Source organism: Aythya ferina (assembly GCF_964211825.1).
Source record: "Aythya ferina genome assembly, chromosome: 1".
Taxonomy (NCBI): domain Eukaryota; kingdom Metazoa; phylum Chordata; class Aves; order Anseriformes; family Anatidae; genus Aythya; species Aythya ferina.
This window is the reverse complement of record NC_140296.1, coordinates 44859415-44880844: the sequence shown is the minus strand read 5'-3', so window position 1 is coordinate 44880844 and position 21430 is coordinate 44859415. Positions and strand designations below refer to the sequence as shown.

At 34.2% G+C, this 21430-nt stretch overlaps 1 protein-coding gene across 7 annotated transcripts in view; it reads right to left on the bottom strand.

The window, feature by feature from the left end:
- Positions 1-21430, bottom strand: part of SCEL (sciellin) — a 96583-nt gene that overhangs the window by 30159 nt on the left and 44994 nt on the right. For 5 of the 7 annotated variants that reach the window (XM_084518288.1, XM_084518294.1, XM_084518290.1 and 2 more), the window contains 7 exons: positions 20199-20398; positions 13241-13314; positions 8713-8827; positions 7964-8026; positions 7570-7641; positions 2022-2090; positions 187-252 (listed from right to left, as the gene is read on the bottom strand). In XM_084518288.1, coding sequence (XP_084374414.1) covers positions 187-252; positions 2022-2090; positions 7570-7641; positions 7964-8026; positions 8713-8827; positions 13241-13283 — 428 coding nt within the window. In that variant the 5' untranslated portion in view covers positions 13284-13314; positions 20199-20398. Of the gene's footprint in view, positions 1-186; positions 253-2021; positions 2091-7569; positions 7642-7963; positions 8027-8712; positions 8828-13240; positions 13315-14624; positions 14729-20198; positions 20399-21430 lie in introns of those variants that run through there. The other 2 variants (XM_084518293.1, XM_084518292.1) reach the window with 2 other exon arrangements.

Sequence of the window (21430 nt, the reverse complement as noted above, 5' to 3'; positions counted from 1 at the left end):
AGTCTTGCAATACAGTACTCCCAAGGAAAAAGAGCATGGAAAAGATGAATTCTTCCTGAAAAGTTAGAGCTGAAAAAGTTAGAGCTTGATAGAGGAAAAAGTTTTTCAGTACAATTGTGATACAATACTGAGGTTTAATTCAGTGCTATATTTCCTCTGGCAATCAAAACATGTGGCAATGAATACCTTTTTTTCTTGATTGGAGAAGTGGCAGCAGTGTTTGTGGATGATGCATTAGGAGTCCAAGATTGTCTGTTAAGGAAATAAAATTCATTCATTCAGTCAATCATCTTCAATAAGTGCATCATTTAAAATGAGAAAACAAGAATAAAAATGAAATTTCCATTTCATTTCCAAGATACAACTTTCTGATATGGTCTAATTATATTTACATATGCCAACTGAAATTTTGGAAACACTTCAAAGGATATCAAATTTGTAACACTGTAAGGTATTCTGACGCTTAAAACTACGTCTTTACTTGATACTCATTTCTGACTTTAAATTTTATGTATCTTATTGAATTATGTCAATGCTGCTCTATTTTATGATATGCCTATAAAAGGAGCTGATATCCCTCATATTTCTAACTACAGAAATTCCAAGTCAGTGATTTTTCTCATAAAGTTAATCAAAAAGTTGTCTTGTCCTCTTCAATTCTTAATGTAATGAGAATAACTGAAGAACATAGTTTTAAAAACTTGTTTATCACTGGATGGCAGGAAAAAAATGTATACCATTTAGGTCTCACGTAAGTCCCTCTTCAGAATTCATAATATTTAATAATTTAATATTTAATTTTCTCCATACAAAATAACACAAAATCCAATTTATATGATATTTCATGCATCATCATCACTATGATTTCCAATATTATGGTACAAAATCGTATTTTTTTAAAAAATGACCTTGCTTGAACTTTAAATGCCGGAGATACTCATTTGCTCTTCAGAGTGAAATCTCAGCACTTTGTAAGATGACGTTTAATTGCTGGGCTCAGTCTTCACTAGCAAAGGTATTCATTTTAATTTATTGCTTGTAGAACTCTACTGACATTGCTGAAGGTACACAGTAATATATTTATTCCTTTACAAGTATGGCAACTGAGCTTTTTTGACTTCTACTTTTTAAATAAAAATAATAAAGAAAAATCAATTAGTAGAGTTTTACGTTCTTTAGAAAATAAATTTTCAGTGATGTTGAAACATGTTAGATATATCATGTGGCCACTTCTGCATCACAACTGACTTACTTATAACATGTCAAAGATTTTGTACTGTCTTATTTTAAATGAAAAATTGGCGTCAACCTGTTCAAAATGAAAAAGGGATCTTCTGATAAGAGCAAATCTGTCAAATAAACCCTACATTTTCTGTTTGCTTTCAATTGGAAAAATCAGTTAGCCTTGCTATCAACAAAAATATACTTTACATTTTGATTCTCAAGTTGTCCATTGGTCAATGTTCAATGGTATTTTCCACTGAAAACATGAAGCTGATTTTTTTTTTTTTTTTATGTAGACCTTCCTCAGAAAAACTGTATTTGATAGAATTCACACAGACATGTATAGAGCTCTAGAACATAACTACATTGGACTGGTTTCAAAATGTTCTTTCTTTTATGCATCTGCTTTATATCTAAAATACTGTGTTTCTTATGTTGTTATGAATGTAAATTTGTAAATCTGAGCTGGTCCTTGTTTTAATCCATGTGGAGAAATGTGGCAGTTCTGGGGGAAAATTCCTCTTACTCTGAAGAATAAGAAAACATCTGAAAGACATCAGATGAATTGTCCTCTTAAGGACTATTTTTCATCTCACTGACTGTAAAAAGAGTCTGATAACTTAGGTATGGATGGCTACATTCCAGATGACAGATGGTGAAATGAAGCCTACAGTTAAGCTATATTAAGCTATATACATATTATATCTCCATATATTCCTGATACATATATATAACTTAGATGAATACATGATAAATGATATGTAATACTTAGATGATAAAGTTTCCAAAACTCTTACCTATTGTTTTGTTTATTATTCAGAGCGGGAGATTTATTTATGTTATCAATATCACTTCTGCCTGGAATTCTGTTTAAAAAAAAAAACAAACAACAACAACAAAACACAAGAGATTATTTATAAATTATGTACATACAAATAAATACTTACAAATTATGTATTATTTGTAAAACATGCCCTAGATCTTTATTTAAAACCAATTTGAATAAAATTTAAAAATGAAGTATTGTTTTGTCCTGTGTACAGATTAAAAATTCATCAGAATCACTATACATTTAGAACAGAATTAGACTTAATATAAATTTAGTGTATTAATATGCAAACAGTCTAAGTAGCTCACTGAAAAAAAAAAAATGAACTTTTAAAAGATTATATTCATACACTGAATAATATATCGAGCCTTATTGCTGCAACAGTTAATTTATGGAATAGAACAGAACAATTCCTTTAAATTAGATCAGAATACTAGAAAGAAGGCAATGTTTCTCAGAGAAGCTGTAAAAAAAACATCCCCTTTCCATCTCCCTCACTGTCACTTGAGAGATGCAACTCTTGTCTTCTTTATGGTTTCTAGAGATCAAATTGATTTGAAAATGCTCTAGTGTAAAATGCCTGATAAAGCATAGTAGTGACCTATAGGAGCAATATACACCACAACAGTTAGATTGTTTTAGCCTAAATTGATTTTATTAAGTCATTCAGTTTACACTAAAAACAATGTGATTTTTCAAGCCCTTCATGGATTCTACAGTTGCTGCCCAAAATCCATCCATGGTTTCACAGAAAGCATTACGTAGCTGATATGTAGCTTATGTATATTATATATTATATAATATACATAATATGTGTATATATAATATATATATGTGTATATTATATATAATTTATATTATATATTATATAATGTATTATATATGTTACATGTAATATATATTATATAATATATTGTATATATTATATATTATGTAGCTATGTTTCATAGCTGAAACATAGCTTAGATACTGATATATTTAAATTTTCATTCCAAAAATGGAATCACAGATTGGTTAAGGTTGGAAGGGACCTCTGGAGATCATCTAGTCCAGCTCCCCTGCTTAAACAAGGTTAACTAGGGCAGGTTGGATGTGTAGATGTGTAGACAGCCAGAATATCCTTTAATAAGTAGAGTACAAAATTCTCAAATATAAATTGATATGTACTCAAATAGATCACAAATACTAAGTTGAGGTGTTTTTCTTAAATATCCTGATAAATTAGCTGAAGAATATTTTGAGCTACAACTTATTTATATATATAAATTACATAATATTATTTAGTTATGTATTCACATCTATACTACAGGAGCTACAATAGAAGATACAAAATAATTAAGTCTACAACTGTAACGCAATATTATGTACAAAACTTTTTGTACGCCATTGTCAGCCATGTATCACAAGTATTTAATGGAAACCCTTCAAGTGGGCTCTGGAGCACAATCTGTTAAATTTAATTGTGCAGACAACTACCTCATATCATGGGCTGTGACCCGCAGTTACAGTTACTCAAAAGATCACTAGAGGTCTCACTAAACTTGCAAACATTGCTGTGGATGAGTGTTCTAATTCACAACTATCCAATGAATCAGCATTTCATCAGAGTTCCATTTCACGTTTTCAGGATTTAAGCACAATACTTTAGATGGTGATGTATTTTCTCATTTTAGATAAGACTTAAAGGGACCCTCTGGCCTCCTACTCTACTGCTGCTCAATGTAGCAGTATTTTGGGAAAAAAAAAAAAAAAAAGTGAATAATAAAGGTAAATATGATGTTAACTTTTACTTGTAAAACTTTCCAAGTGATTGAAGAATATCCATTCGCACACACAATGCTGTCTCCAACAGCCAACCTTTGGATCAGTAATCCATTTATCCATCTAATATTTTTCTGAACCAATTTAAACATCTGAACTCAAAGATATCCTGCAATGATGATTCCTATAAAAAGTATATGTGCTAAATGAAAAACAAATGTTCTTTTTTTAAATCATTACCTACACCTTTCCTTCTCCTATTTCTTAAAGTGAAAAAAAATGGCAAATTCTTCCTTACTCACTTTCCCTGCATCACATTCTTTTCCAAGCTGAGCATTTTTTTCTCTTCAGACATTCTGCATATGAAAGCTATTCCTGCAAGCATACTTTCTGACCTTCCCCCCCTTTTATTTTCTCTTCAGGATCTACTGTATTTTCTTCACTTAAGTGAATATTGCATTCAGTGTTCAAGATGTGAAAAACTGGTTCATACCATGACTGAACAGTGGTGTCTGGTTTGCTCTCAATTCCTTTTCTAATAATTTCTATGATTTCAAAGGATTAGATTATTAATAAAGCAGACAATGAACATGTTTTTTCGTTTGTTTGTTTGTTTTGCTTCAGTCCCACATCCTATGATTTGACTGCTATAAATACAGTTAGTATTTATTCTTCCTGGAATTTATTCTGGACATAGTAGCATTTAGTACTTGGAAAAATAACGTTATTTTAATCGTCATTATCTGATTTTTAAGCTTTCTTCCATCTTTTGTTTAATATTTAGCTAGTTGCTATTAATAAGAGAGGAATACATGGATAAATAAAATTTTTCCTCACATCTGAATGTTGCATTTTTTCTCTGTGATATGTGTAGATCTACATGCCCGTAATATGTGCATCTACTGCAGTCAAGCTGTGGATCTCTAACAGGTCAGCTGTACTTATGCTTGCAACCAATGGTGCAAACATGTAGTCATCCCCAACAACTGTTCCAGGACCTTAATATTAAAACTGAAGTTCAAATTTTGTAAATATTGGACTAGGCTAAATTCATATCAAACAATAGGTTCTTTGAATATGGAAATGGCAGTATCCAGGAAGCAGAGCTGTACTTAAAATGGCATGTATATATTCTTTCACTGTCAGATTTCTACACATTGTGAAGAACCAAATATTACTCCTTTGTTCCTCAATCAGTTTATTTATGATCTTTTTCAATAGAAATTATTTTCCATGTAGACAACATGACTTGCAATAACTTGATAAACAGCTGAGAGAGAGATCTAATACTAAGGATATTCTTCTCAAGAACTGTCAAGCTAGAACAGAGCTTTAGATTTTATTCCACATTCCAGAATCATACTCCGTTTTTCAACCACGACTTTTGAAAAGATTTAAAAAAAAAAAAAAAAAGCTTTCTTATTGCCTTTTTTTTTTTTTTTTTTTAACAATTTAGGCAATTAAACAATATGGCTGTTCTGGAGACTAGTTTATTCTAAGATGAGATTTTCTTTACTATGGGTATGCTTGCCAGAAACAATTTATAAGAAAATGAAGGAATTGTACCTGGTAGAGAACATCCTTCAAAGAGGAAGCAAAAGTACCAAATCTGACTGCAGGCTACAAAGAGGTGCTAAAGGAAAATACATCACCACACCCTTTTATGCCTTAGGTTGCAAGTTTGAGGAGATGCAGAACACGTGGTCCTCCCTTGCAGAACTGTCTGCTGGCAATGGGTGTGCACAAATTAATCCTGGAATGATTATGTTTCAGTTTTGAGAAGATGAGTGATGACTGAGAAAAAAAATAAACTACTTGACTGCAGCTTCCTCATTTTGATAATTTTAAGATAGAACCAACAATATTCGGTCCATTAATGGACATATCCCAAATTAGTTAGCAGAAATGCATATTCACATATATAATATTTTCTCTATGTATTCTCTTTTTTTTGTCATCTGTTGCATAATAAGAACTATTTATCTTAGATATTTGTGTGTATGAGAACACAAAGACAGGCAGCTTACAACCTAAAATACTGCAGGCATCCATGTTATCTCAGCATAAAACAAAAAGTCATAGAGAGATAGAGATGTGCACATCCCAAGGAAAAATGCTGTTCAGCAATGCTGGAGAAACTGGAATTGCCCTACAACTTCTAAAGTAATAGTCAGGGATTCTATGCAGGACATTAAAGATTCAAAAATAGTTTTGAAGTCAATGAGTATATGTGTAAGTTTGATATAGCTGATATATTCTACCTGAATTTCCAGGTAGACTCATAGAAACTTCCCTGTTAAAGACTTTAAATAAGCTCATCTACTGCATGGTAATAGAGAAGGTTCTTTCATGAATAAATAAATGGTTAAAAATTCAGAAACAAAGGTTTGGAATAAATAGCTTTTTTTTTTTTTTTTTTTTTTTTTGAGTGGAAGGAGAATCTGTACAAGACCTGTGTTTTTCCATATGCTCAGAAATTCAGAAATTATCTTGAAAAGGAAAGTGAGATGATGTTGCTTGCCAATGGCACTAATTCATGGCAGTCAAAACAAATGCTGACTGGCACAGTTTTCAGAAGTCATCTGCTAAAATGTCAGATTTCTAAATTGGCAGATGACATTCATTTTTCTTAGATGCAAAGTAATGCCTGACAAGAAAAACAATTGATCTCTGAACTAGCTATTATCACTCAGGAAAGAGGTCTTGGAGATATACATACAATATTGTGAAAACGACAGCTCAATTCTCAGCAGCACTCAAAAGAGCAAATTCAATATTATGAAGTATAAGAAAAGGAATAACAAATGAACCTGAAGCTATTGTTATGCTCTTGTACATATAGAAGGTATGTTCTGAAGTGGATCCTAAGATCAAAAAGACTAATACGGAGATAGAAAAGATATGGAGAAGAGCAATAGGCAAAATAAAGTTACAGACTGGCTTCCTCATAATGAGGAAGCAAATACAGTAGGAGCCTGTATCCACCAGCCCATGGAATAATTGATGTAGGGGTGATAAAGAGCTCTGTAGCCCATTCTATTTCAGCCTTCCACAGGCACAGTAGATTTTATGCAACAATTTTTCATTGTTTCCTACAACACAGGAAGTAAGGATCATTGAACAAAATTACACAGATCCATGATCCAAACAAACGTGCACATTTTCCAGAATGTGCATTTAAATTCTGGTGCTGATAGACTTGGGGTGTTGCTGATACTAGATACTAATGTTGACTGAATTTTGAAGAAGTGATACAGAAAGAATCTGAAAATACAGGTGTAGTCATGTCTTGACAGAGGTCAAAGCTGGAGAAGACATTCAAATTAAGTAATTTTAAGATAAGTATATGGTTCTGATATTTGTACTGATCGCTCTATGAAGTGGCAGTAAAGATTTGCAAAGAGCTATGGTTTTAGACATGTTGTGCTTGACTATTGGAGATAGGATTCTGATTTATAGTTTGACAAGCAGGAAAGTGGATAGTTCATGTGTACAAGGATATGTACATTTATGAGCACAAGAATTCACAGAAATTGATACAAAAGAAGAGCAAGATGTCAGAAAGAACCTTTTCTCAAATCATACTTCCATTTGTCTCATTCACAGTTCATGCAAAAATCATACATAATCTTCTATTTAGACACTTAATAAATACAAAAATTAATATATAATTTATTTCATTCACACCTTCATGTTTAAGTCCACTCATACATATGAGAATCACAAAATACAACACATATGGAAAACAGCCCTACCTGTCCAAGGTAGTATCAGACCTGTATCGTCCAAGTACAGCTTTCTGATCTTCCTTTTCATTTGTGCTACTGCTATAAAAAGGTTAAGAATGACAATTTGGTAACTGCTTTTATCAAACAACTTGTCACAAATAAAACAATATATAGGTCTTAAGTTTTAAAGTACTATACACAATTTCAGACCATTCAGATGTTAACGGATCCAACTCTGCATCCATTAACTCAATAATTAAGTCATATTTACAATAAGAACAATAAGAACAGATTTGCAATGGAAGTATGACTACACTATAATTGATTAAAAAAAGCTCTTGCTATAAACAGGATATAGTAAAAGGGTCATGAGTTTTCTTTGTCAATATCATTAGAAAGACATTTAGACAGTCTACCATACCTGTGTAGGCTATCTTGGGATTTGTACTGGTTAAGCACTGCCCTTCCATAGTTTTCATCAGCACTTCAAGGAAAAGAAAGACAGTGGTTAGTTAAAATTTGAACTATATATTAAAAAAAAAAAAAAAGTAGTTTTGTTTGGTTTTGTTTGTTTGTTCGTTTTTGGCAAAAAATTCATGTCTTCAATAAGATTTTACAGTCATTTACCAGTAGCCACACCAACTACACATCTCCAGATTAGATTACTGCAGATTACTACAGACATTTTGGAATGTTTGAATCATATCTTCCTATGTGCTGTTCATGGACCAAATAATGAGGGCCTGGTCTCAAGACAAAGTTTCTACTGTAATATAAGTCCCAGTAAATTTCAAATGATTCCAACTTCACTAAGCTCCTTAAAGGAATTTGTCAATATTTATAATCTTCACACCTGTAAAAATGAGTCAGACAGTATTCTTGCAACCGAAATATATGAAATGTGTATTTTGTATGTAGGGAAAAAGATTGAGATACTCATTGCATCTCATTAAATGATCATTGCACAAAAATCCTGATTAAAAAAAAGTCAGTGAAAGTCCAACAGACTAATAGTTCCAAAAGGCAATCAATATTTCATCAAGTAATAGTTATTTGATGAAAATTATGTAATTTTAGGTAATATAATTCATGACAAAGTTGACAATCCCAGAAAATGTACATAGCACACAAAACCAAAGACAGAAGAAATGTACTTCAGATCTTTCCTACCTTTCCTCTTCGGGTCTCTTCTTTATCCAGCTGTTATCTTGCAAAAGGGTCCGTCGCTTGTTAACATCATGAACAACTTGTCTGCTTTTAATTGCAACAGAAGGGCTCTTATTATCTATAAATGCAGAGAAAAGTGTCTTGAAAATGAAAGTAAGGGAAAGCTTTGGAAAGTTAAAGTACTGTTAGAAGAGCTGACATCTGTAGAAGTTCAGGACAGATTGAATCTTCAGCTATCAGATACAGACACAATACTTTTTTTAACATCAGAAAAGAAAAAGCATGAACATGTTTGAAGATCCTGTTTAGTACAGACTCTTCTTGAAAAGTTTGCAGATTAATGCCTACAACCTTAAAGGTTGTAGAAGACCAGTTAGAAGACCAGAAGACCAGACTTACAGAAGACCAGTTTACCAAACTGAATTCAGTTTTGTCCCTAATATGAGACAACTTGTTATATTTTTTTACTATAAACAAGTTTTATAGATCTGATAAAGGAATTATAAAGTATACATGCAACTGTAATTCCAGGAAAGCTAACCTAATGAATCTTATTTCTCAGGGGGTTGTCTGTGGTTGGATTTTCAGATGTGTGACAAGATACAAATTTCAAATGAACGCTAATCTTGAGATGATCACATGGTCCTCCACCCACACTCAACCCATGTGTGGATTTTCAGGTTCCTCAAAGGGGTCAGACTCCCTCTGAAGCTTTTATCTCAGTGGCTGAACGGAGTGGCTGAAAGAGAGTGAAAGCTCTCTTTTCTAAACAGCTATCTATTTTTACTTAACTTTTTATAAATGCAATACCTTTATGTTTTCAAAGGTTATCAGGACAGACAGACAATCACACACCTTTCTTACTTATGCTAACAACCTAAAATCTTTGCCCAACAATGCTAATATCTAGTATATTGAGTGACTAACAATATGATGTTCACTTGATCTATATGAATATGTATTCTTCACCATGTTACAAATCTGATGTTTATTTCCTTTGGTTTCTCTTTATAAGGAGTTTGACTCAGGAGCAAGGAAAAATATTCAAAGACTATTGTCCATCATTCCCGTTTGTTCTTCTTCTCACTAAATTTCATATCATATTATTTCAAAGAGGATTCTCTTTGAAATGGAATATTTTTTGCTACCATTACGACATTTCCCTTTAAAATGGAAGACTGTAAGTTGAGTCCTAATAGAAACTCCATTTTTGAATTGTAATATGTGCCCAAACTTTCCCAAATAGAAGTTGAAAAATTAAATACACAAAACCTTCTGTATCCAGTTAATCAACAAACTGACTTATTAAGAATACTGAGTTTATTGTGTTTTTTTTTTTTGTTTGTTTGTTTTTTTAAGAGATTTCAATGATTTTCTCCTAAGTCCTAAATCCTTGAGCATCCATGCAAAAGAATGTCTACACCACCTAATTTCAGCACGTTATTATCTGGTGGTCAGTAGGGACGTTAGATTGTAAAGGCTGTGTATAGAAAGATCACACTTCACAGTCCATATTGTGTCATTTGTCAGAGCTGTGTTTGGCATTCTGCTGTGATTTATAAGAAAGTATAGTTCTTGCATTTGATCCAAGAATTTCAGCTGCAGTGATAACATGAAAAATGACAAATAGCTACAGTGAGGGGAACACAAAATCATAACAAAGCACCAAAACATTTACTTTAAGTAACAGAGGCCAAGAGTGATATTTCAAATACATTTCCTTCATGAAAGAAAAACACTGCAATACTATGATAAAATTCAATCTAAAAATCTATAGCTGACTGCAAACCAAACCGTGCTTGCTCTTAACTGTTGCAATTCACTATAGATATGACCAGATTAATAAATAAAAGAAGACCAGTGAAGGAGTTCATGGACTGGATTCTTCATCATTTGTATTTGCTTAGTTGCAAGCATGCACTCTGGCTTTTTGTTGGACTAGCTCTCTCCAAGACTAAGCTGCTAGAGAAGAGACATACATTTAAGAAGCATGGATGGAATAGCATGTATGTGTGTTGCTGTCACAACAGGGCTGTTGGCTCTCATCCCAAGGTTTGCTTTTCTTTCTTTGACCAGCACAGATTCGGTCCTTTGAGATTATTACAAAACGAATAGGCACATCAAAGATGGGATTTATAAGAACATGCTGACTATCACAGTAGGTTAAGAACAGTCATCCATCCTCATTGCATGATTTCCATATCAGCTTGTTCACTTCCACTTTAGATAGTTTTCCCTTAAAAATATTTATTGAAACCTGACCTAAAGACTTCAAGATGGAAGGAAGGAAGGAAGGAAGGAAGGAAGGAAGGAAGGAAGGAAGGAAGGAAGGAAGGAAGGAAGGAAGGAAGGAAGGAAGGAAGGAAGGAAGGAAGGAAGGAAGGAAGGAAGGAAGGAAGGAAGGAAGGAAGGAAGGAAGGAAGGAAGGAAACATACAGCATAGCCTTGCCTGCATAGCTCCAACGGTTCATTAAAATATCTATTAAAAATCTATTTCACTTCATGCAAATGCAAGAGAGGATGAAGATCAGTTTAAATAATGTCATTGTCTCACAATCACTGCATGGAGATCATTGTAAGAGGCAAACAAGACTATATGAAGTTCACTTGATTGAAATATTTATTGTTTTGAATATACTATTAGTAATGACTGGAATGTACTAGGCACTTTGATGAATCTGCATATAAAACAAAACAAAACAAAAACACACACACACACACAAAAAGAACCTGAATGAAGATAAAATAGCAAAAACTGTAGCTTCCTATTCTCATAAATACAAAGATATTTTTAATTTGGTGCAATTATTTGCATTGAAAAAAAAAATAAAGAAAAATATGAGTTCAAATATATGCATTCAGAGATAAAACTTCTCTTCAGCACAGATAGCTAATGGCAACTGAAGGGTGGAAATAACTCCAGCATTCCTTTCATATTAATAGTTTTTAGCCAGAGATTATTTCAACAGTCTGCAATACATTTAAATCTGTGCTGTGCTTTCAGCCATAACCTCCTCTGAATCTTGAAAAAAATGACAGGAACATAACATAAACACACTGATATGTTGAAGAAATACTCAGTATATACCCAGCTATTAAAATTAGCCTGTTATATACAATATTTTTCTTTTCCAATGCCATTTTAGAACAATTCCTATCACCCACCCAAAAATCACTTGGAATTCATAGAAAACACGACTTTTTTAATTACTTAGCACAAACAAGGCTTCAGGAGGTCTCCTATAAAGGCAGCAGTCAAAGGATACATATTGACCTTTCTTTTCAAGAAACATCACAAGTAATTTGCTAAGGCTTAAGGCCCAGGATTTGCTGAACAGTACTCATTTCCGGTCTAATCAATTACCTCCCAAGTTTCAATTACAAATTAAATATAGATCCAATACAACAGTTTGGGTCACATAAGTGCAGGTAACTTATTCCCTTCTTATTTTGGCAGCAGTTTGAGAGACTTGAACAATGGTGTTTCTACTTATCATTCAATTTTTTTCTTTCTATTTTTTTCCATTTACTGCTTCTTCACTGTTTTAACCTTAATCTTTTCAGCAGAGCTTGAAACGGGAGCAGAGGAATTACCTCTCAAACCCCAGATGAATTCAGCCACAAGTACTGAACATTAGAAATAAACTGCTGATTTCCAGCATGCTCAAGGGGGACAGGTGGTAGAGCCTATTTCAGGGTGCCAGCCCCCAAAACCAGTTTCCAGAGTCCATTTCCAATTTTGCTGCTTCTGAAGAGCTCTCCTCAGAGGGCAGAGAGCTCATCCCCTCCCTGCCCTCTGCTGCTCTGCAGCAGGGCTGCCTCACCCTGAGCACAGCCTCCAGCGAATGGAAACATCAGCACAAGTTCTTGAAAGTTGTAAATAGATAAACCCACAGATAATAAAGCTGTTTGCAGTCAATCTGTCAGGCAGGTTGCACAGTGCTCATGCCTGTGGTCAAGCTGCTTCCAGTCCTGGCTAGCACTGAAAGCATGGCCACAACCATCTTGATGCACTGTGGCCTCTTATGTCTCACCAAAACCAGGCCCTCAACACACCTCAAAACATCTAAGTCTTTAGAAATACTATGTCCTATCTGACAAAGATTAAACAGATTTTCTCCCTCCTTCCTTACATTGTAATTCTCCTCAAATTCTCCTTATTTCCCAAGTCAGAGGGTAACAGATATTGCCTGCCCATTACCCTCCCAGCTGCCATGCTGCCCTGCATTTTCCACAAGGCACCCACAAGGAACCCGCATATTGAACCACACTGCCTGGCTTGCTAACCAGCATGGTGGTTTGGCCTGAATCTCTGCCAGCAGAAGCTTACACACAACACTGCTGGCTTTGCAGCTGACGTGGGTCTGCCTGTGAATCCCATAACTAGCATGTCCCCTGCCAAAGAGTGGTGGTGTGCCCTGGAAAGGTAGCTGCGCAATGGGTATGGCCGTGCTTGCAAACAGGAAGGCAGGGAGGCTGTGCTTCAAGCTCTTAAGGGCCCAGAGAGAAAATGGAGGAGACTCAGTATTACCGCTTTGATTAGGAGATTGTTTTCGTAAGCTGAAAGCTGACATTTTGTTCAGTGGGGACTCCTTCTGTGGGTATCTAAAAGAGAATGACAAAAAAAAAAAAAAAGACGTCTGTGAGATTTGGAATCAGCTCAAAAGCCAGCATGAATTCATTTGCCACTTTGATCACCTCCTTGTACAAGCTTAGTAAGATAGAATGACTTAGATTTAGCTGCAACCTCTTTGAAATGAAGCTCAGACATGGCGTTCACTTTTCCATCCCTTATTATGACAACGTATTATCGTGCCCTGCATCTGTGCCTATCTCTCTCTTCTCCTTGTCTGGAGCTTTTTTCCTGAGTATACGTGGGGTGATGAGAGCCTTCAGAGGAAAAGATATAGTAATGAAGACTCATATGAAATGATGAGCTGAATGGGAAGATCTTATCAGCCAGTGGCTCAGAGCAGTGCCTGGAGCACACATGGGCTCACCCAGCTCTGCTGACAGGTCTCACAGCTTCAGTGGCCTGCAGCTAGTACAAGGCTCTGGGGATGGAGGAGGAGGTGTTTCTTCTCCCTTGCAGCAGTTCTCAAGTCACTGACTTCTTTCCACGTCCCAAATGAGGTTAAAAAACAAGCTTCTAAATATGAGGATTTGAAAATACATATATATATGGGAGTTGAGTCACTCAAAAGATTTCATGTTGTACTTTGAAACTCTGAATTTCCATTATCAGTTTTATACAGAAAACATCAAGTAGAACATAATGATATTTTAAAGATGAAAAAAATTTCCCTTCAGAAATAAAAAATAAAAAATCAACAATTCTAACATTAACTTAAGCATGTGGACAAAACTGATCCTCTTTAGGGGTTAGTTAGAAATTCTGCAAATTAATTATTTATTTTTTTTTTTTGGAAAGCAGCTTTTCCCAAGAAACCAACATTAAGCTGAAATGCTCCCAACCAGCTCCACTGGTTATACTGCTAAGATTTAGAGATGACAACAAAACTATTTTTGTGACAGGGATGATCATTAAAAATCACAAACATTCCTTGTTCTCTGGGTGTATTTACAGATGTAAACAGTGGATTGACAGACCAGAGCCTGTGGCCGTTTCTTTACTGATACAAGGTGAAGATGTTGAATTTTGGCAAAAGCTTAGCAAAGGCATTAAAGCAATGCTTAAAACAAAGCATGGAAACGAAATACTACAGTGGCTGCCACAATGAATTGTGCGTAGAACAGATTTTTTTTGGTATATTTTTACTGCCAGATGATTGCTAAAAGAGCTTATGCTAACCAACCAAACAAACAAAATACCTGGATGTAAACAGATCTTTTTATAAAGTAAAGATATAAATACAAACATAATATTGGAGTACAAAAGTCCACATATTTCTTACCCAGCTCTGAAATTCCAGATGTTTATAGGAGTTTAATATTTTGACATGTTGATTGAAAAGCTCTGACCCACACTCCTCTCTTTGAACATTAGTTGTTAGTACCAAACATATGTTGGCACACTGCATGTAGAAACCATGTGACTGCTGGGTCTGGTTCCCACCCAATAAAAATATGCTCAGGGCTATCATGAGCCTTATTTATTTTGCAATAGGTTACAAAATACCTTTCAAAATTACTGATACAAGGTTTTAAACAGATATGCACTGAATTTCCTAGAAACTATTAAGGTAGTTATCAAGGTTATCGAGCAATCAGTTTTAGATAATGACTAGTCTTGCTATATATTTTCCTGAACTGTCAAAATTGTGTAATAAATAAGATAGTAGAAAAGGTTCTGATTTATTTATGTTTTCAGCTTAGCACCAGCTGGACATCTGATACTGCCATTTATTTTAGTCCTTGGATAATAGGAAGCTTGACATTTCAGTATATTTCACAAGAAATGAGGGCTGCATTTTCTTGACTTTTTTACCTGGAGAAAAAATACAGTAGTAGAAGGAACTTCGATATATTTTCTAGTAAAGATTTTTAAAGATATTTCCTAGAGGAAATGTATCATAACACATTGAAAACAGAGCCTTCCTTTGTCAAAATTAGACCAAATGTGGTCATTTTAAGGCTTGGAATTTCTTGTAAAAAATCACACTTTGCACTTTAAACATTTCATATTAAAAATGGCAGGAAATTGCTTTGGAATCTTCATGGTATACTATCTACTTTTTTTTCCATAGATTCATGACAAGATATGAAATTTTTCACAAAACTGACAAAGAAAGTGTCAGTCATATATCTTTGTTATGAAACAAACAAGAAACTCTCAGACATTAGTTCAGAAATACAAATTATCTTTGAAGTAAACGATCCATACATTTTGAAACTCATGCTTAAAATCTACAAGAATAAATAAATAAATAAAATAAACATACGTTAATGGCGCTGAGACACTGAAAAACAACTGAAAAATAAGTTTGCTACTCCCACTTGTGTCCATGCATGATAAAAGTCAGCAGACAACTATGAACAGTCCATAACAAGAGTACTTTCATTCTCCATCATTTAATTGAAACTCTATGTTGTCTCTTGTCTTATTTTCATTTTTTAATGTTGTTAGGGCAAAACAATATTTCTGTTGCACATGTATATAGCACCCAAAATAAATTACTACCTAGTCTTCAAGCTCCAAAGCCATACACATAAATAAAAATAAGCTCACTGTTTTGTACAGTCAGTACTGAAAATGTGTCAGGCGTTCAGACATTTCAGACCCAGGCACTTTAGTCTTACAGAATACTGTCGTGTTGTCCTTAAGCTTTACTTCTTGCTTTGGTACTTTCAAGTTGTATATCAAAGATTAATCCATTAAAATTTAAAATGCAAATTAAAACAACACCTACTTTAGTCTCTAGCACAGATAATCAAGAATCATCAGAGTAAGATTTACATTTCAAGATCTTAAAAATGAAAAGAATCTTGAATAAAGAGGCGGGATACAACTCAAAGCATTTTTTTTCTTGGTCTTCACCGTTGTGTGAAACATCTGTCTATGTGAAGTTGTGCGCATCTGTGTATGTGAAAATAGGAATGGACAGAAGATTGTGAGAATCATGTTATTTTAAAAAGTTCAACTTATAAAGACCTGGAACCATCACATTATTCACGCAAGTCAGTTCACTGTTTTTGTTTGTATGTTTGTTTGTTTGTTTGTTTAAAGCTTTTTACTCCATAAATTAAGTTCTGAGAAAGAGAAGTTGTAGTCCTCTATACTAAAGTAGCAAATTACGTTCAGACATTCTTAATAAGAGCTCAGCCACTGGAGAAAAACAACTCAGCTGGAATGCAAAACAAAAACAAACAGGAATGCATCTCCAGTGCAATTTGAATTTTAAAACAGCGTCAGGAAACTAAAAGAGAATGAAAACTGCCCCAGCCAGTCCAATGAGCTGTTCCCAAAAAGTTTTAAGGCATACCAATCCTAGATTCAGAATCCTCCATGTTTCTGTGGAAATCCAAATATAATCCCAAAGAAACCCAGGAGGAAAAAAAAACAAAAACAACTTCAAGCATGACTTCAGAGGAAGTCAAATGCCTCTCCAAGATAGTAGCAAGTTATTCAGAAAGCAGCAGGAGTCTTCAATTCTATTTTTATCACAAATAGCCACATTCATGTATCTGCATCTCCTTTTCACATCCTGATCAGCAGAAGACCTCAGGCTGCCATAAATCTTCAAAGCTAGACCATCTAGTTTTTGGCTAGTCTGAACACACCCATTCTTCCAATACAGAGCTCTCTTGCCTTCCGTGTTTTATTCTGGGCTGTAGCTTTCTACATAATTAGGTTTCACATATATGCATTGCTGCATTTTGGAAAGAAAAAAAACACACACACACACAAACAAGAATAATAGAAGCATTTCTGGTAAGAATCATTTTTTCCACATTAGACTGAACTAGTTATAGACAAAAAAAAAAAAAATATTTGTTCTTTAGCTTTTAGCTGTGACAGTTATTAAGATCTTATTTATAAATATTTAGATTACATGTATTTTGCTTTTAATAAACAATATTTCTTTCCTCAGCTTAAAGTTACTGCATATCATCACACTGTACAAGTAATTCACCATAGGAAATCTAAAAATGTAGATGTGAGGTACACCCTCTTCTCTGAAAAGTCAATAAATTTGTTTTTCTACAGCAGTTTTTCATATAAAGTGTTGCCAAACATCAATGTCTAAAATATTAAACTTCCTACTCATGAACTCGACAATACAGAAGATTATAGAAGAAGCGTTCTAAAACAAACAAACAAACAAACAGTATTAGAATTTTCCTGTCTTCTGCCTTCTTATGCTATATTGTTAAAACAATCTAGATTGTAGAGAAGCCTCTGAGTTTAGCATTTCCACATAAAATGCCATATGGAACAAACAGGTTTCTTACACATGGCTCTTCAGAGCCACAGTTTGCTGATTACATGTACTGTGTCCTTAAAGTTCCAACTTTTCAAAAACATCAAACAAATATCTGCCATTTGAATATGAACAGATACTTTGTTCTTTATCCCAAATTCAAAACTTTTCACTAAAATGTCATCTTGAAGCCCAATTTTCTCTAAAGTAAGTTGAAAATTTGGTGTCTTGTGAGTAATCAGAATTCAAAATTTTAGAATTATTCAATTAGAAATCTAACAGATGGTTAAGACATTAATGTACCACATCCTTTGTGCTTTAACTGATTTTCATTCTTTCACTGCAACCTAGGAGAAATTTTGGCCAGAATAACTTCACTGATGATTGAATAAAATGAAGGTTTACTTTGGTTTACCTTCTTGTTTTTTTTTGTTTGTTTGTTTGTTTTTTGTTATTTTTTCCATTAGAACTGTTTAAGTTAATGCTGTCATACATAACTTATTTTCCATTTATATGAGATGAATGTCAAGGATATGACATTTTAAAGAAAACAACATTTGATCCTACTTAACCACAGATGCCTAAAACACCACAACATTTCTGTGCCCTCAGTTAACATATTCTATGTCAGGTCAGCAAACTTTGTTATTTTGTCCATCATTTCTCTTGAACATAGTAAGACAAAGATGAGCAGCAACTGATTGAAATCTCTTTGTCTTGAATAATGATAGGGATCTCCAAGACTTAGAAATAAGGTACTGGGAAGACACATCATTACAATTCTAAATAGATAACCATACATGTGAGATGCAATCTTGCTTGTTTGGAAATCAACACCAATTTTGCTGTTCTCTGTATCCATCATTTCTCCCCTCAAATGAAGATCTATCATAATCCTATCAGAACATCGTGTCTATGCTATCACCCTACCTATACTTAAATAATAATTTGTTTTTCTAAACATGGGTTCACTTCCTTATTGCACATAAAGGCTGTTTTTCAACAATCATAGCTAGAGCCAGCCAAATCTCTATCATCCTTCACGTTGATAACTTTGCTGTTTCAGTCAAGCATATGATCCTTTAAATAGCCTTAAAAGTCCACTCTATCAGATGCAGATCTGTACGTATGCTACACTTTCCTCCCTCCGGAATTGTCACCAGCATCCACTGCCGGAGTTCAAGACATGCAAAAGTCAGGACATGCAATAGAAAGAACAATGCTGCTGCTAACAGCACAGTACCAAGTACATAGTCTGAGCTTAAAAACAAACACTTGAATATAATTTATATTCTTCAAAATTGTAAGCCACTTGTATCTCTTTATTCAGAAATCCATTCATCTTTTTGTCCTTTTGCTGAAATCCATATGTAAAAATAACTAGATTTATTTCATAGACATTAAAGAACAACAAAAACACATTCCTGGAATGATTCTTTTTTCGAGTTTCATGTCAGAGAAATAGCAATGTAATGCATTTTTAAACTTCTGGAAATAATATATTGCATTTAAATGAATATTTTACTATATGTTTTATGTCAGAGAATTGATAATGATAACAACCCTCGTAAAGAACAGGAATAATATGTGCATATACATAAAAGATAAATCAGGCAAGGCTAGGACAGGCAAGGTTGGGCTAGAGAACACGTGAATGTAAAACAGAAATCATTCATCTATTTGTAGCAGAAAGAACTCTCAAAACTGGTTTTTCAGGACGTGGGCGGAGGAGATTCTGTTTTGAAAGAAATTAAGCTTTGGAACTGTCCCTAATGTATGCTGAAAATGAGCTGCTAAGTCATAACTCAAATTTGTATGTGCTTTGTAGTTAGGACTATATGATCAGTTTTAAATGTGGCTTTTTTTTTTTCTTTTTTTTTTTTTTAACGGAATGTAGAAGGGGAGTAATAATTTCATATTATATCATATATATATTTTTATTAACCTACTTCCTTTCACTTTGCTACATTTTTAATGAAGAACCCTTCCTGTTTATGCATGAGTTCAGTTCAATGTGTGGATAAGTCATAATATCAAAATAGAAAAGATACTTCTACTATGCCTTTTGCAAAACTGGCAATGATTTCTGAATATTTAACTAGCAGTGTATTCTTAAAAAGCAAACTATTGCTACTTTTCCTCTTTAAAATCATATAACTAACGCAAATTCAAGTAAATGAGATTTTAATAATTTTTAATTTAATTTTAGATAAAAATTCTGAAGAAAGAATAAAGAAACAATAAACCAAGCCAAAGAGCAAAAATGACATTAGAAAAGCAATTCATGAAAAGTGGTCTGAACAGTGAGTTTGTCATGAGAGAAATAACACTAAAATGCAATACAATTAGTAATAAAATGTAAGTAAGCAATTAATTAAGATTGTATGGGTAAGAGACGACTTCAGGAAGGTCTAGGAAATTTGAAGACCTAAACTACGACGCTTTAAGGGCTAGGTTTTCATAGCACAGTCTTGGCACTTCTTTAAAATCATAACCCTTGAAGTGTGATCCTAAGTTAGATACTCAGAAATCACAGAACATCTGAAAATGTAGGACTTTTGATACATGATAAAGCAGATATGATAAGCAGAAACATAAACGCCTTACCTAGATATGGCAGAAGTTTGTGTCCTAGTGTTGTTCAGTGTGGTAAGTCAACCTGGAGATACCTGCAAGTGAGGTATAGTCAAAGCAGACGGAGAGTTGAACTCTTGTTCTCCATCCAGCTGTCTCAAAAGCCAAGAGACTTCTCCTTCAGAGGCTGAGTCACTTAAGGAGGAGGTAGGAGGTGTGGAAAAGGGTGGCACCTTGTAGAAATACCAAATCAATTAAAAGTACTGGTAAGTTGTTATACTTCTGTGCTTGCTGTACTTTTCAAGTGCAATAGGGCTGGGCTTCACAAAATGAAATACTTGCGTACACTTTGAAACAGAAAAACAAGCAATTACTATCTGAAACAATATACTGCTCTCATATGGATTTTCCACAGAAATATATGTTGCAGAGTTAGAGGGCTGCGTCTCATGTAGAGTGTTTCAGGTATTTACACAGGCAAACATAAAGAAAAAGTGCATTTCAACACAGGAAAAATCTGCTGAAGTGTTGTGTGAACACTGGAATCTGATACACATTAGGTATTTGCTTTGTTTGAATATGTGGGCAGAGGCAAAACATCTGTGGGGGAAAATCCCTCCTACATGAGATCTTGTTCCAAGTCTTATCTGTGCATAGTTACTTTCTCCTTCAGCACAGCCAGTAGTAAAAAGAAAAAAAGAGACTGCCTTTGCTTTTTATTTTGTTTGTTAATTCCTTATAATAACTGCAGTTTGTTTCTCTGTAGGCTAAAACTGACTTACTATTAATAAAGACAGTAGCAGTAAACAATCACTTCATTATAGAATCACAGAATGGTTTGGGTTGGAAGGGACCCTAAAGATCATCTAATTCCAGCCCCAAGATTCAAGAATTTCTTCCTTATATCTGATCTAAACCTACCCTCTTTCAGGTTAAAGCCATTCCCCCTTGTATTATCACTACACTCCCCAATAGAGTCCCTTCCCAGCTTTCCTGTAGGCTCCCTTTAGGTCCTGGAAGGCCATCTTAAGGTCTCCTCAAAGCCTTCTCTTCTCCAGGCTGAACAACCCCAATTCCCTCAACCTGTCTTTAAAAGATAGGTGCTCCAGCTCTGAGCATCCTCGTGGCCCTCCTCTGGACTCTTTCCATGACAGAAATGTTGTATAAGACCCTATGTTTCTGTTTGAGACACATGGTCAGTTTTTAAGGTATCTTATATAAGCCCATGCTTATTGTATATTCAGGGAGCTTTCATATTGAAATAC